The sequence below is a fragment of the Mytilus edulis genome, chromosome 3, assembly GCF_963676685.1.
Source record: "Mytilus edulis chromosome 3, xbMytEdul2.2, whole genome shotgun sequence".
NCBI classification, from domain to species: Eukaryota; Metazoa; Mollusca; class Bivalvia; order Mytilida; family Mytilidae; genus Mytilus; species Mytilus edulis.
The window spans coordinates 87,647,704-87,665,319 of NC_092346.1; the positions used below are offsets into that span (position 1 = coordinate 87,647,704).

General features: G+C 33.9%; 1 protein-coding gene across 6 annotated transcripts in view; it reads right to left on the minus strand.

The window, feature by feature from the left end:
• LOC139517707 (beta-arrestin-1-like) overlaps positions 1-17,616 on the minus strand; it is a 63,640-nt gene that overhangs the window by 31,912 nt on the left and 14,112 nt on the right. For 5 of the 6 annotated variants that reach the window (XM_071309025.1, XM_071309023.1, XM_071309022.1 and 2 more), the window contains exons 2-4: positions 11,239-11,269; positions 7,732-7,792; positions 2,633-2,874 (exon numbers count right to left, since the gene is read on the minus strand). In XM_071309025.1, the coding sequence (XP_071165126.1) occupies positions 2,633-2,874; positions 7,732-7,792; positions 11,239-11,269 (334 nt within the window). Of the gene's footprint in view, positions 1-2,632; positions 2,875-7,731; positions 7,793-11,238; positions 11,270-13,844; positions 13,950-17,616 lie in introns of those variants that run through there. The other variant, XM_071309026.1, reaches the window with a different exon arrangement.

Genomic DNA, 17,616 nt, shown 5'->3' on the forward strand with positions numbered 1-17,616 from the left:
ATCCTGGACCAAAGAAATTGACCTAAATCAGAAGACTAAGGAGATATGACTCCAACAAGTTACGTTGGACATGTCAAAATATATACAACACCTTGTTTAGACTAAACATACACAATTGACCTCAGGATAAAATTTGAATTTCATAGCCCAGCCATGTCATGAACTATTTCTAAAATAATTTAATTAGAATATGATAAATTCATAAATATTGATAAATTGATAATAATGAGAAATGTGTAAGTAGGGTAAATATAAGACTTACTCTATATAATACCAAAGTTTTTCCTTTATTTTAAATTAATCAGATTAAATTTTGTCCGAATCAAACTTGTTGTGGCAATTCCATTCAGTAGATGAAATAGACTATTACTACCATCTTATCTTAACACTGCACATAAATGAATTAAAAGACGATTTGATTTCCAATGTTTGAGAAGAAATGAAGTTAATCACAGTTTATTGTGTTAACTTCAACAGTAATTGACAAATGAACCAGTAAATGTCTCCAATTATTCACATACAAATATCATTCACTTTTATTTCAAAATACAGCTATATTGAACTAAAAACAATTCCTTAAAGATTAATTATAATTAACATCTGAAATTCTTTTAGTTATTCTTATATTTGCTGATTAAAAAGTTTTAAACCGGCTCAACATGAGTTTTATGTACATGCATGGGAGGCAATAAAGACATTGAACAAATTATCATGTCTTTACAAGTATCAGAGTAAAGGAAAGCTAGGATTTATGTAGGTTGATGTTTATAGCCACATTCAAAAATGGTCAAAATTGAAAGGGAGTTAAATATAATATGAATATTTCTTTAATATGTTGGCAAAAGAAGTATTTGAAGTCACCAAACATCTTAAAACCTTGCCACATCTGTATGTGCCTGTCCCAAGTCAGGAGCCTATAATGCAGAGCCACATCTGTATGTGCCTGTCCCAAGTCAGGAGCCTATAATGAAGAGCCATGTCTGTATGTGCCTGTCCCAAGTCAGAAGCCTATAATGCAGAGCCACATCTGTATGTGCCTGTCCCAAGTCAGGAGCCTATAATGCAGAGCCACATCTGTATGTGCCTGCCCCAAGTCAGGAGCCTATACTGCAGAGCCACATCTGTATGTGTCTGTCCCAAGTCAGGAGCCTATAATGCAGAGCCACATCTGTATGTGCCTGTCCCAAGTCAGGAGCCTATAATGCAAAGCCACATCTGTATGTGCCTGTTCCAAGTCAGGAGCCTATAATGCAGAGCCACATCTGTATGTGCCTGTTCCAAGTCAGGAGCCTATAATGCAGAGCCACATCTGTATGTGCCTGTCCCAAGTCAGGAGCCTATAATGCAGAGCCACATCTGTATGTGCCTGTCCCAAGTCAGGGGCCTATAATGGAGAGCCACATCTGTATGTTCCTGTCCCAAGTCAGGAGCCTATAATGCAGAGCCACATCTGTATCTGCCTGTCCCAAGCCAGGAGCCTATAATGCAGAGCCACATCTGTATGTGCCTGTCCCAAGCAAGGAGCCTATAATGCAGAGCCACATCTGTATGTGCCTGTCCCAAGCCAGGAGCCTATAATGCAGAGCCACATCTGTATGTGCCTGTCCCAAGTCAGGAGCCTATAATGCAGAGCCACATCTGTATGTGCCTGTCCCAAGTCAGGAGCCTATAATGCAGAGCCACATCTGTATGTGCCTGTCCCAAGCCAGGAGCCTATAATGCAGAGCCACATCTGTATGTGCCTGTCCCAAGTCAGGAGCCTATAATGCAGAGCCACATCTGTATGTGCCTGTCCCAAGTCAGGAGCCTATAATGGAGAGCCACATCTGTATGTGCCTGTCCCAAGCCAGGAGCCTATAATGCAGAGCCACATCTGTATGTGCCTGTCCCAAGTCAGGAGCCTATAATGCAGAGCCACATCTGTATGTGCCTGTCCCAAGTCAGGAGCCTATAATGCAGAGCCACATCTGTATGTGCCTGTCCCAAGTCAGGAGCCTATAATGGAGAGCCACATCTGTATGTGCCTGTCCCAAGTCAGGAGCCTATAATGCAGAGCCACATCTGTATGTGCCTGTCCCAAGTCAGGAGGACAAGTCAGGAGCCTATAATGCAGAGCCACATCTGTATGTGCCTGTCCCAAGTCAGGAGCCTATAATGCAGAGGTTGTTTGTTGTTGTCTTTTCTATTTGTTTTTGTTTATTGTTTTGAATTGTTTTACATTTGTCAGTCAGGGCCTACTGAGGTGGCATGAGTTTTATTTGTTTCTGAAGGCCCCTCAGCGAGCTTTAGTTGTAAACTGCTATCATATCATTTGGTTTCTGGTGGAGAGTTGTCTCATTGGAAATCAAATCACATCTTCTTAGTTTTATTTTTTATAACATTACATCTATCACTATTCACTAAAAACCAAAAATATGAAAAATAATGAGCGAAATGCTAAACATTGTTTCAATGTTTCATTCCATTCTCAATTTTATTTTAAACTTGTTAAAACCTGACACAGAATTTATGAGTTTAACTTAGTATGTGGAACCTTTAATTCAGTATCTGTGTTTGTTTCTGGTTTTAAATGGCATACCAAATCTTCTTTCATATTCCAAATATATAAAGAAAATAATAACTGTAAGATTACCTCAAAGAAGAAAGGATAAGCATTTGGACCTAGTTTCTTGATTAATCTTTCCTGAAGTCTTGTTAATGGTCTTTGTTGGTCTTTGATAGGTGGATAAACTTGCATGGAGGCCAGAAAAAGGTCCTTTCTAAATGTAAGTCCCAAGACATCAAGGTCCTCCCTGCCATAACGGAAAGCTGCCAATACATGTGCAAAAACTTTTCTTTCTTTCAAATAGTCTGGATCCACCAGGACTACACCATCTGAAATAACATCAATTATACATTTAAATTTAAGACAAGTTCTAATTAAAACTAAAATGCTGGATATGGCAGTAGATCTTTTCTTACAAAGTAAAGATAGATAACTCCCCATTCTCTCTAGAAAGAATGGGACACATTAGGGTAGACATTTGACCCACTAAACAGCAACAATCATATAATTTTACATATATATGTCAAACCTAGTGATAGTATCAAAATCATAATGGAATTTAGGATCTATAACTGATGAATATATCTTTTTTCATTATAAAAGGTTTGAGAGCTTCTGAGTATTGTTGTGTTCCAGATATAAAAGGTTTGAGAGCTACTGAGTATTGTTGTGTTCCGGATACAAAAGGTTTGAGAGCTACTGAGTATTGTTGTGTTCTGGATACAAAAGGTTTGAGAGCTACTGAGTATTGTTGTGTTCTGGATACAAAAGGTTTGAGAGCTACTGAGTAATGTTTTGTTCTGGATACAAAAGGTTTGAGAGCTACTGAGTATTGTTGTGTTCTGGATACAAAAGGTTTGAGAGGTACTGAGTATTGCTGTGTTCTGGATACAAAAGGTTTGAGAGCTTCTGAGTATTGCTGTGTTCTGGATACAAAAGTTTGAGAGGTACTGAGTATTGCTGTGTTCTGGATACAAAAGGTTTGAGAGCTACTGAGTATTGTTGTGTTCTGGATACAAAAGGTTTGAGAGGTACTAAGTATTGTTGTGTTCTGGATACAAAAGGTTTGAGAGGTACTGAGTATTGTTGTGTTCTGGATACAAAAGGTTTGAGAGGTACTGAGTATTGTTGTGTTCCGGATACAAAAGGTTTGAGAGCTTCTGAGTATTGTTGTGTTCTGGATACAAAAGGTTTGAGAGGTACTGAGTATTGTTGTGTTCTGGATACAAAAGGTTTGAGAGGTACTGAGTATTGTTGTGTTCTGGATACAAAAGGTTTGAGAGGTACTGAGTATTGTTGTGTTCTGGATACAAAAGTTTTGAGAGGTACTGAGTATTGTTGTGTTCTGCATACAAAAGGTTTGAGAGCTTCTGAGTATTGTTGTGTTCCGGATACAAAAGGTTTGAGAGGTACTGAGTATTGTTGTGTTCTGGATACAAAAGGTTTGAGAGGTACTGAGTATTGTTGTGTTCTGGATACAAAAGGTTTGAGAGGTACTGAGTATTGTTGTGTTCTGGATACAAAAGGTTTGAGAGGTACTGAGTATTGTTGTGTTCTGGATACAAAAGGTTTGAGAGCTATTGAGTATTGTTGTGTTCTGGATACAAAAGGTTTGAGAGCTTCTGAGTATTGTTGTGTTTCGGATACAAAAGGTTTGAGAGGTACTGAGTATTTTTGTGTTCGGGATACAAAAGGTTTGAGAGCTACTGAGTATTGTTGTGTTCCGGATACAAAAGGTTTGAGAGCTACTGAGTATTGTTGTGTTCCAGATACAAAAGGTTTGAGAGCTTCTGAGTATTGTTGTGTTTTAGGATACAAAAGGTTTGAGAGCTACTGAGTATTGTTGTGTTCCGGATACAAAAGGTTTGAGAGGTACTGAGTATTGTTGTGTTCCGGATACAAAAGGTTTGAGAGCTACTGAGTATTGTTGTGTTCCGGATACAAAAGGTTTGAGAGCTACTGAGTATTGTTGTGTTCCGGATACAAAAGGTTTGAGAGCTACTGAGTATTGTTGTGTTCCAGATACAAAAGGTTTGAGAGCTTCTGAGTATTGTTGTGTTTCGGATACAAAAGGTTTGAGAGCTACTGAGTATTGTTGTGTTCCGGATACAAAAGGTTTGAGAGGTACTGAGTATTGTTGTGTTCCGGATACAAAAGGTTTGGGAGCTTCTGAGTATTGTTGTGTTCCGGATACAAAAGGTTTGAGAGGTACTGAGTATTGTTGTGTTTCGGATACAAAAGGTTTGAGAGCTACTGAGTATTGTTGTGTTCTGGATACAAAAGGTTTGAGAGCTTCTGAGTATTGTTGTGTTTCGGATACAAAAGGTTTGAGAGGTACTGAGTATTTTTGTGTTCCGGATACAAAAGGTTTGAGAGGTACTGAGTATTGTTGTGTTCCGGATACAAAAGGTTTGGGAGCTTCTGAGTATTGTTGTGTTCCGGATACAAAAGGTTTGAGAGGTACTGAGTATTGTTGTGTTTCGGATACAAAAGGTTTGAGAGCTACTGAGTATTGTTGTGTTCTGGATACAAAAGGTTTGAGAGCTTCTGAGTATTGTTGTGTTTCGGATACAAAAGGTTTGAGAGGTACTGAGTATTGTTGTGTTCCGGATACAAAAGGTTTGAGAGCTACTGAGTATTGTTGTGTTCCGGATACAAAAGGTTTGAGAGCTACTGAGTATTGTTGTGTTCCGGATACAAAAGGTTTGAGAGCTACTGAGTATTGTTGTGTTCCGGATACAAAAGGTTTGAGAGCTACTGAGTATTGCTGTGTTCTGGATACAAAAGGTTTGAGAGGTACTGAGTATTTTTGTGTTCCGGATACAAAAGGTTTGAGAGTTACTGAGTATTGTTGTGTTCTGGATACAAAAGGTTTGAGAGGTACACTTTAGAGTTACTGTTAGTTGTTGTTTTGTCATTATAGAATGCTTGAGAGATGTTTTGTCAAAACAGAAGGCTTTAAGAGCTACTGCCTGTTTTTGATTTGTCAATACAGAAGGTTTTTAATGAGTATGATGTTTTGTCATAACAGAAAGCCTTATGTTCTTTACTCATGGTTTTTTTTTGCTATAAGTTATCTTCGATTTTTTTTTCACCTGATTTGTTTTTGCACATACAAATAGATAACAGGAATCATTAAAATATATTTTTGTACATTTAAATACTAATTTTCATCTTTATCATATATAGCTATGGTTTTTATGTTTATATTGAATGATAATTGTTTAAGTTGTGTAATTTCTTATGTATACATAATACATGTAAATGGTGATAATTTTGATGGAGGATAATTGAAGGATAATTGAAGGTCGTTGCACTTACGTTGCTTATATTCTGTTATGATTTGAACAATTAGGACTTTGCACTGTGATTTGAATAAAGCAATTAGTTTGTTTATATTATTGTTTATCTTATTGCATAATTTTTTTTTATATCCTATATTCATATTGATCTGACAGAAACCATTCTGACAGTATTTATAAACAGAGTAATCCTACACAAAACGTCTTACAAAAAAGGCTGATTTATTTCTGTTTCAACATAAAATAACATTTAATTTTGAAAAGAATGACATTTGTGTTTTAGTTTTATCAAAGCAACCTGAAAAGCAATCTTCCTTCTAAATCGTACTCCTAGTTTTAACATCAGTCTTAAAATGCCGATTAGAATTACCTAAGATTAGAAACGGTTTCATTATAAGTCTCATTATTCTATAGTGATATTTAGAACCGAAGCCCTGGGAAATTTTCTGTAAAGTTTCTTCTAACCAATCAACACTTTAAAGGATTCATTTCACCATGATTAACAGATATTAAACTTCACATTATAAAAGAATGTTAAATTCAGACTCAAATTGATTTTTGTTTTATTTTAGAAAGATTCTGTGTATATAAAGCAAACTTTATGCAATAAATGTATCTTGATCATTTAACCTATGAATACATTAGATGTATGTGTCTAATTTAAAAGATTGCTAAAATTCTATAACAGATATATGATCTACACAACACTTTTACAAAGACAACATGAAGAATTGAAGAAATATTCATAAAACAGAAAACATTCATCTTGGCTTTTATCTAAATGGGTGCATGAAATCTGCTTTTACATTACTGAAAATTCAGAAATTATTGCGTGCATTTATTATTGCGATTTTGTTATTTTAGACTGAAAAGTGATTTTGATTTTTGCAATAATGAGAAGAATCCGGTTAAGTTTATACATGTATAACAAAAATTCAAAATGTGAGTTTAAATTATTGCGATTATAACTGTCGCATTTTTTTCGCAATAATAAAAACATCACAATATTTCTTAATTTACAGTATTTACAACCAAGATTCTCATAGTTTTCATTTACATCATTATTAACCAATTTTCTAATCAGTTTTTCTATCTTAACTTTATTAAGATCGGTTTTTCCAATTATCAAGTGTTTAAACCATAATTACTGCGATTCAATTGGAAGTAAACATTTGAATTGTTTTACATTTGCAGGCCTGTAGCCAGGAATTTCCAGGGGTTTTTTTTTTTGGGGGGGGGGGGGTTATTTGGACTCACAAACTCAACTTTAACAGTCACAATTCAAATAGAACGTTGACTTTAACAGTGCTTATTTGTTTTCAGTACAAACCCCCCAAACCCCCTGGCTACAGGTTTGATTTTGTTATGATGCAGCCTTTTATATCTTTCAATGCAGTATGGGTTTTGCTCAATGTAGAAGGCAGTAAGTACTGCAACCTATGGTGGTTTGTGTGTTCTGTTATACTGTTCAATATTTTGGGTAATTCCTGAAATCTTTTTTCTGCATTGACAATCAATAAATGGATTACCATGATTACTGGATATATATATATGGATTATCATTATTCATTGTAGAATATACGTTGTCTTCAATATGCCTGAAATATTTGCCACTTGACTTATATAATTAACACAAAAAACAACTATCAATCAAACTGCACTTGCAAATTGACTTAATAAATACAAATTAATTTGTTTAGTCATATAAAAGTTTTCAAGACTGATTTTTTTTTTATATAAATTTCATGATGAATGCTTAATTCTGTGAGAACAAGAGCATTTATTTTTCTGACTCAATGCCTCATATATACTTTATACAATAGTTGGAAATTACAACTGTCCATAACATGGTAAAAATTTTCCTTTATTCACACAGTAACTAACCTATAGGATCTATGTGTGTTATGTGGTCTATAAAATCTCTTTTTCCCAGGTAGGCTGTAATCTGAAAGATAATGGAATCATATAAAAAAAAATACATCACATTGATATTATCACATTTTTATGATGTGATAAATATAGAGAGTATTATATGGCGTTTTTAATATATTAACACCAGTATCAACCTAAGACACCAATGTAATCCCTAGAACTTAGCCATATCATATACACTTTATTATATATCTATATGAGGTGTGTGTCTTTTCCTCCTGTGTACACTTCATAAATGGCATAATATTAGCACAGCCATGATTTTTAATATGTTTAAATAATGCATGACATTTTGTTCATTTTCTTTATATCCAGGTGTAGATGCAGTTAGGCATTTTGAAGCACATGCCTACACATAAATTTTGCTCAAATATTTTTTTATCATAAAAAAAATATTAACGTTATAATCTGTAGATGCACGTGAACTCATCAAAACTTTTTAATTACTAAATGTAATTTTTACACTAATCTATCATTCAAAGTATTGGACTGAATTGTATTTCATTATATTCCCCCTTATATAAATTTTGTTTTTAATTAGTTGTTGGCTTTTAACTAGCTATCCACTTAGTTTTCATTCAACCTACAATAAAACCCTCGCCACAGTTGGATGTCCCTTTGGCTGTGTAGAATGTATAAATACCCAGTCTAGTCCAGTCAGAATGGAGCTGTTTAATTCAATGTCTACTGTAAAAGAGTGCCATACTCGAGACTCTACACCTTAAGAAACTTGCAACAACTCTTTCAATTTCAATTGGTTTTTTTTAACATTTGAAGCAAAATAATGAGAAAAGTGAAGACAAATATGAAGCTATCAGAATGACAAGAATCTACAAATGAGAATGCACGATCCTTATTGTTCAGTCGTTGTATTGCAAGACTTCATGTGAAATAACTTTGGCAAGCGGGAATACAACTGAACAAAGTCAAAATTGTAGTGTAAGATACTGGCACTCAAAACAACCAATTATTCAAATTGATAATATTTTGTCATTTTTGTATTAAGGATGCTTAATAATTTCTTTTTCCCTTGTAATGCCCTTCAGATATTACAGAAAATATCTATTGATTTCTCTATCCCATCAGAACACAGCAGATAAAATGTCAAATGCAATTAACATCCTCTGATCATATGCTGAACCATTAATACCTAGGAATTACATGATAGAGTAAATTGTTTTAATTAGTAAATCATAAATATTTTCATCTCTGAAGGTCATATACTGCTCTAGTGTAAAACCTTTCACTTCTAAGCTCCAAATCAATTTTACAGACATATTTTTTGCCATTCACAGCGTCCAGACCACATGGCATGGATGAGTTGGCCCTAGAAAGCAGTTATTTTGTAATGGATTGTAATGCATTTCTTTTAGACAAAATAAAGAAAATTAAAAAAAATCACACCTGCTCTATCCAAAAAAGATTTTTACATTGCAGTGAATGTAATTTAGGACAAATTTTTATCACAATTATAGAAAAGTTTATTGGCTTTCACCTGAAAATATGGATAATTTTATGTTAAGGGGATCTGTAATTCAGTTTGACTGTTTCAGACATATTTATTTTTGACCTTTTCAAACTGGACCAAATCACCATGACCTCTACTTTACTTAAAAATGCATGCCCCCAAATTTTTTTAACATGTTATTTCACCCCCTTTTTATTATTCTATGTAAGTAAATAAATTTGGAAGGTGACTAGGGACTCTAAATATAGACAACAACCAGGTGCTCTTTAGGGCACAGCTTTATACGACCGCAGATGTTGAACCCTTAACAATTGGTGCAAGTATGGACACAACATTCAAGCTTGATACAGCTCAGAATTTGGATTGAGATCAAATTTTTGACATAATACAAGTTTCTGACACAAAACAAATGTCAAGATCTTACAAATCTATTGCGCAGTATTGTGCAATTAAAGATTTCTTCTTCAAATTTTTCAAAAATTTGGAATTTGAGAAATTATGAAAAAAATAAATAATTGAAAACTACTACCACCCCCCTTTTTTTGGCAATTAGTTCAAAACCTGACATTCCAATATACATTATTTATAAGAAGTGTAAGGGATGTATATCTGAACATACCCAACATTGTATTTTAATGTTTTTGAATTACCTCCCTTACACTGCTTTTAAATTGTCTTAATTGTCCATTGACTAGTAAAACCTAGTGTTCCCCCTTTTTTGCCCCTAATTCCAAAACATTTTGAGCCATAACCCCCCAAAGTCAATACTAACCATCCTTTCATGGTATGGAGACTTGTGGAATAATTTCAGAGAGATTCATACACTTAACCACAAGTTATTGTTTGAAAACTGCAAAAATGCTCATTTTGGCCCCCTTTTTGGCCCCTAATTACTTAACTATTGAGACCATAACCCCCAAAAATAAATCCCCAACCTTCCTTAAGTTGTATTGAACCTTCTGGTAAAAATTTATAGAGATCCATTCACTAAAACTAAATTTATTGTCCGGAAACTAAATGTGTCTTCAGACAACGACATGATAGCATTATACGACGCAAATTTTTTTTGGCCGTCGTATGAAAATCAAAGGACTATAACTGTGTCTCCAAACCAGATGTGCCTATTCTAACACAACTGCATACCAAATATCATTGACCTACCACTAGTGGTTCCTCTTAAGGGCATACCAAACAGTTTAGATTCCGTATTTACTTTTTGACAAAATGATAATTATTTCGGCTTTAACTAGAATAGTATTAGCCATACTTACATGGTTTCGACGTAAACTTTCTTTTGTTAATAACATTTTGTGCATTATTTAAGATTTAAAGTCAAACTCCTTCCTTTTCAAAATTATTATTATTGATCTAGGTGAAAGGGTCCATTTCTAATGATTTTGAAAAGGACATCCCAGGATTCCGTGGGCACAGCAATTGTATCACTTACCTAACAGATTTGTCTAAATCATCATTATTCGGATCGTCGTCCGAGTCTATCATTGGAAAAACGCTTAAAGTGGCCGTTGGTTTTGGTGGCAGTATCCATTTCCGCCAGAAGTGGCCGTTATGGTTATGCACCGTGTTACTTTTAAAACTGTGTACCAATTTCATGGGCCTAAATTTATTAGTGGTTTCCCTTAAACTGACCTTGTTACAAATACAAACAATGAACATTGTTGATATCTAACAGATCCATAGGTCTCATGTTTTTTTACTTGGTCCAGACTAGACAAAAAAGGAATATTGCAAGAATACTTTTGTCAATACACAACTTCATTTGGCAACTGAAAACTTATCTTCCACAATAACAGTATTAACTTGAAAAAAATGTAGTAATTGCAAAAAGACATACACAGCAAATTACAATTAGGTATTATTGTTTTCTGTAACAAGTTTGAAAGTTTGATAATTTCCAAAAGCAAACTACTGAGTACTGCTACAATATTGCTGTTTTTTTCAGGTGCAATTTATGAGTGTAAATCAATACTTACTTTTGCATTTGGACTGCTTTTCTTGAAAACTCTGAAAAAGAACAATTTATTTAATTAAAAGTTGATAGTCAGATACAACCACTCACGTTTCAAGTGTAAGCAAGATCAAATTAGGAAACTTTCATATATCACTGGACATATGGAAAAAGTAAAAAACAAGAGCAGCAAAGTTGTCATCCTTAATTTGCATATTATGCAACTACATCCATTGAGAAAATAAAGAAGATATTTTAGAACTTATAGTTGTGTTTTAAATGTATATATATCCATGTATGGACCTACTAACCTGCAAATATCATGGATGTTGGTTGCAAAGATTAATAAATATTGCATAGTCAAGTCAAGTGCATTAAATACGTCTTTTATTATGTCACAGGTATAGAAGATGGGACATGTATTATGTAATAATGCCATTTCTTTAATCACATATATAAAAGTATGCACTGAATTGAAAGTTTTTTAACATTTGGTAAATGTCAATCTTTTTTCAATTGTATCAAGTTTTAATGATATCTGTTCTGAGTACATTCTACTACTATCATACATTTCTCATGTAACTACCCATACATTTCTCATGTAACTACCCGATAACAAACCTTGTGTTATTGTATACTAATAAGTAACTTAGAAGTACTTTCAATTGTCTTTGTATAAAATGCAGTTTGAAAACATAAAATGACAATGGTTTGCAGACCATTTATAATGAATTATTTCATTCTAATTCTTTTAAAGAATTAAATCATTTTTGTGCTCTTAAAAGTTTCTTCAGTATTCATTCCTAAATAATACTTTTTGATTAATATTTGTTACTGAAGACAGCAGGTACATTAACATCAAATTTGTTCTGGATCTGTAGGAAGAACAGATAATTCTAAACAAGTTTACTGCAATTCACAATAAATTTCCCCATAAAGACATCTCACTGAAGGAGAATTCAAATAATCAAACTTTCAAGTTATTTTATACTGTTCTTACAAAAGTAGTGATTTCTTACATATCAATATTAACATTATTTGTGTAACAACCTTTTAAAAGTCACATACAGTTAATAAATATGTTGCTTTTACAAATTACTCTTTTGATGAAGTTGAACCCATTTTTTTCATAAATCTTTTTTTAATAAAGAGCAAATATCTTCATTCAACACTTCCACTATGGTTAATAGTATGGGTTATATTAATTTCAATTCCTGAATAACTATTGTTTAGCTGCCCTACAATTATCTTTTATTACTTGAAGTTGATGTATTCAGTAGATTCAGTGATAGCAGATCTAAAGACAGACCATAACATGAGTGCGAGTTTCTTATAGGGTATAGCTGTGTTCATATTTATATGTGCTTTATTTGTTCTTGACCTGTATGTTAACTTCTGAATATCAAAGATGATGCTTAAAAATCTTCAAATATTGCAGAGGCAAATGCAATGCTTTTTGAAAACCATACAGGTATTGTTTAAATTACTGCACATTCTTTATTACCCTATAATTGAAGGCAGAACTTGAACACTTGCTAAAGTAATGCTTAAAGTTAATTGACATACCCATTAAATATATGTAATTAAAACAACTTATGTTTATTTTAAACATTTTGTACTTGTAAATGTTTTAGTAGGGTTTTGAGATGAAATAGTGCTAATTTTAACACTTGACCTTTTATTTGAACTTTTTCACTCCTTACTCCATCCACCCTCCCACATTTGTTCCTGCTTTAGTCCTTCATTCTGTAACATGTCCAAAAGTATTATGGTCGGATTGCATTTTCTTCAAAATATTTTTAATGCCATTAATTCATCTTAATATATATATCCTAAACATTATTCAAAATCATCTAGAACATAATTCACCGCAACTCTAAACTAATAAAAGTTTTTTTTCTATATTTCCAGTAAAACCACTGAATGAACTTTGTTGTATCTTAGATTTGTTTACATGAAAACCATATGTTTCATTTACTAAATGTTTCTTTAGCTACATGCAGGTGCATTGACTCTTAGTTGTCCGCTGTTCAACTCTCAACTCTCATAACCACTATCATTTCTCCTACCTAAACCTCCAATGACAAAGTCAAACCTTGTATAATTGTTTACCTTGTTTTCAAAATTCCAATAGGGAACATACCTTTGAAAAAAGAAATGTCAGCCATGTAGTTTAGAGGAATAATAAATAACTGAAGAAGGCCAATGGCCGAAACGTCTGAACAATTGGTTTATTTATACAATTATAATTGTTTACCAGTAAATATCTCTCTTTCAACTCTAAATAATAATATTTTTTTTGCATTTGCATTTTAAAAACATAATAGGACAACGGTTCAAAGGCCATTTAAAATAAATTATTTCAGTTTAATTCTTTTAATGCAAATTAAATCATTTTATAATTTACATCGAAATTTTATTTAGTATTTATTCATTCCACTTTAGTACCTAATAAACACTATTTGTAATTTTAGATATACATGTATATCAGATGAATTACTTACAAATTTGACTAGATAAATCTTGATATTTGCCTTTTGATAAATAAATGTACAAGAACTAGAGTAGGAAAAATAATCTCACAAAAAAATGAACGCAGAGTGAAAAGACACACACATATCTACACCCTACCTTGTTTTACTTGCTGAAATTTTAAGACTGTCTCCCACAGTATTTGCACAAGGCATGTTGGTCAGAGAAACAACCAGACACAACGAAGACTTGTTAAACAAATGACTTTTTACTTAATTAACTAATATCATTAACATGTGATCCTTTCAATCCGCTTTGTTGTCACGTTGAAGTGTAGTACTTTTCTATTTTTGCTGAAAGCTGATGAAGTAACATTAATAAAAGGAGAAGTTCGTGACAAAGACCTTAGGTGATTACAGTCAGGTGAGCGTCAATCAGCTCGCCAATCAGCTCAATCAATACGCTGATTCTGTTGATCACACTGTTTGTTATTTCTGTGAAATATGTCAATAAAAAAGAATTCTTGCACATTAATTTTCATCAAAAAGATCTATAAAAATCAATTCTTACATAAATATGTATAGCACTCATCTCACTAACAAATTCTAATTAGAATTTTTAATCTCATATTTATAGATATTTGATTACTAAGTGTTATATTTTTTCTTTTTTTTTCTTGAAGTTTCCAAAAAAAAAAAAAAAAAAAATTGTTTTCACATAGATTTTCATATTAAGCAAATATCTAAAATTGTCATTTTGTTATTCTCTGGTAACTTTAATTCATGTATTTCGATTTCAAATGTTCAAGAAGGACATCAGTGTGAGGAATGTATGTCAAATACAATTTGAATATTTTACATTTTGACATGTCTGTGCCTTTCATAATAATAATAATTTTTTATACAGCTATCTATAGGTATAGGTTTTATCTCACAGGTACTATTTTGTCTTTGACATTTTTTTTACCAGTACTCTGTATTAAAATATTTAGGTTAAAATTAAATTTCACAGACATGTACCTGTGGTTTTTCTCATTCAATTTCAATTGGACTCTGGTGGATAGTTGCCTCAGTTTGGCAATCATATATAAAACAGAATATGTGGTATGATTGCTAATGAGACAATCTTTACAAGAGACCAAATGACACAGAAATTATCAACTATAGGTCACTGTATGGCCTTCAACAATGAGTAAAGCCAACTACATAGTCAGCATCTGATTTTCCGAGATCACAAAGACACTTCTGTTACACACTTTTCATGACAATACATGTAGTATGTATATTTTTCATATGAATATGAAAATAAATCAAGAATATAGGAAAAATAGGTGTCTTAACTAGTTATTCAAGTCTGATGTCATAAAATACATTTGAATTGGCAGGAACAGAGAGAGTTGTTGTAAAAGTCGACAGGAAAGAGAAAACTGTTGTAACAGTGGCAGAAAAGAGAGAGTTGTTGTAACAGAGACTGGAAAGAGAGAGTTGTTGTAACAGAGACTGGAAAGAGAGATTTGTTGTAACAGCAGCAGGAAAGAAAGAGATGTTGTAACAGCTGCTGAAAAGAGAGAGTTGTTGTAACAGCGGCTGGAAAGAGAGAGTTGTTGTAACAGCGGCAGGAAAGAGAGAGTTGTTGTAACAGCGGCTGGAAAGAGAGAGTTGTTGTAACAGCGGCTGGAAAGAGAGAGTTGTTGTAACAGCGGCTGGAAAGAGAGAGTTGTTGTAACAGCGGCTGGAAAGAGAGAGTTGTTGTAACAGCGGCTGGAAAGAGAGAGTTGTTGTAACAGCGGCTGGAAAGAGAGAGTTGTTGTAACAGCGGCTGGAAAGAGAGAGTTGTTGTAACAGCGGCTGGAAAGAGAGAGTTGTTGTAACAGCGGCTGGAAAGAGAGTTGTTGTAACAGCGGCTGGAAAGAGAGAGTTGTTGTAACAGCGGCTGGAAAGAGAGAGTTGTTGTAACAGCGGCTGGAAAGAGAGAGTTGTTGTAACAGCGGCTGGAAAGAGAGAGTTGTTGTAACAGCGGCTGGAAAGAGAGAGTTGTTGTAACAGCGGCTGGAAAGAGAGAGTTGTTGTAACAGCGGCTGGAAAGAGAGATTTGTTGTAACAGCGGCTGGAAAGAGAGAGTTGTTGTAACAGCGGCTGGAAAGAGAGAGTTGTTGTAACAATAACCACTGTCCAATTAACATTATTAGTAGTAACCTGCAGGAACAAGTCGTTTTTAGAACAAATATATATATATATATACGAAAGAAGGGATGAAAGAAAGTTCACCTTATAATAGTTATCTTGGTCAATGGTGTAATATGGGGTTTATGGAATTTTCCACACTGGTGTTAAGTTCTGTACACTCCTAAATACAGTCGTTTATACACCAACACACTGTTACAACTCAATTAATGAAGCATAACTATACACAATTTTTAACACTTTGTTCCCCTTCAAAAATATATATCTGCCCAAACCTTATTTTCGAAAAAATATGATTGAAAACAGAGGGGGAAAAAAGCAAATAAATTACAGCTTGATGTTTTTCCCAGCACTTAATTACCATTGCTTTATATTATGGATTTTTAAGATAGCAAAAACTGACTGATTGATTTATGGATTGTTGTATGCTCAACAACACTTGTAAATTATTTCATGCATATTCTGGACAAAAACAAAATAATTACTCATTTCATAGTTTTTTATGTAGACTACAAATGTTAAAATTGCTGGTATTCAAGATGGAATATTTTCACCCTAACCATTACCAATTACCATATTTATTATTTGTCATGAACCATTAAAAATTAATTTCCTTAACTCAGCAATAGCTACATTTATGTCAGATACTAAATTGGGTCCATCAATGCATGTAACTGTATGTTCTTTTTTTCAACCATCCATCTCTGCCATGTGGTTTTTCAACCATCCATCTTTGCCATGTGGTTTTTCAACCATCCATCTCTGCCATGTGGTTTTTCAGCCATCCATCTCAGCCATGTGGTTTTTCAACCATCCATCTTTGCCATGTGGTTTTTCAACCATCCATCTCTGCCATGTGGTTTTTCAACCATCCATCTCTGCCATGTGGTTTTTCAGCCATCCATCTCTGCCATGTGGTTTTTCAACCATCCATCTCTGCCATGTGGTTTTTCAACCATCCATCTCTGCCATGTGGTTTTTCAACCATCCATCTCTTCCATGTGGTTTTTCAACCATCCATCTCTGCCATGTGGTTTTTCAACCATCCATCTCTGCCATGTGGTTTTTCAGCCATCCATCTCTGCCATGTGGTTTTTCAGCCATCCATCTCTGCCATGTGGTTTTTCAGCCATCCATCTCTGCCATGTGGTTTTTCAGCCATCCATCTCTGCCATGTGGTTTTTCAGCCATCCATCTCTGCCATGTGGTTTTTCAACCATCCATCCCTGCCATGTGGTTTTTCAACCATCCATCCCTGCCATGTGGTTTTTCAACCATCCATCTCTGCCATGTGGTTTTTCAACCATCCATCTCTGCCATGTGGTTTTCAACCATCCATCCCTGCCATGTGGTTTTTCAACCATCCATCTCTGCCATGTGGTTTTTCAACCATCCATCTCTGCCATGTGGTTTTTCAACCATCCATCTCTGCCATGTGGTTTTTCTATGCACCACTAACAAAAGCAGTAAATCAAAATGATACCGCATTCTCAGTGTTTTATTTCTAGTGAGATCATCATCATTGACTTCTTATTTTTCAAGGCCATATATTGTATACAGATATTTATATGTGTTTCTTGTTTCTCGTTTTTAATATAGATTAGACCATTGGTTTTCCTGTTTGAATGGTTTAATTTACACTAGTAATTTTGGGGCCCTTTATAGCTTGTTGTTCGGTGTGAGCAAAGGCTCCTTGTTGTAGGCTGTACATTGACCTATAATGGTTTACTTTTATAAATTGTTATTTG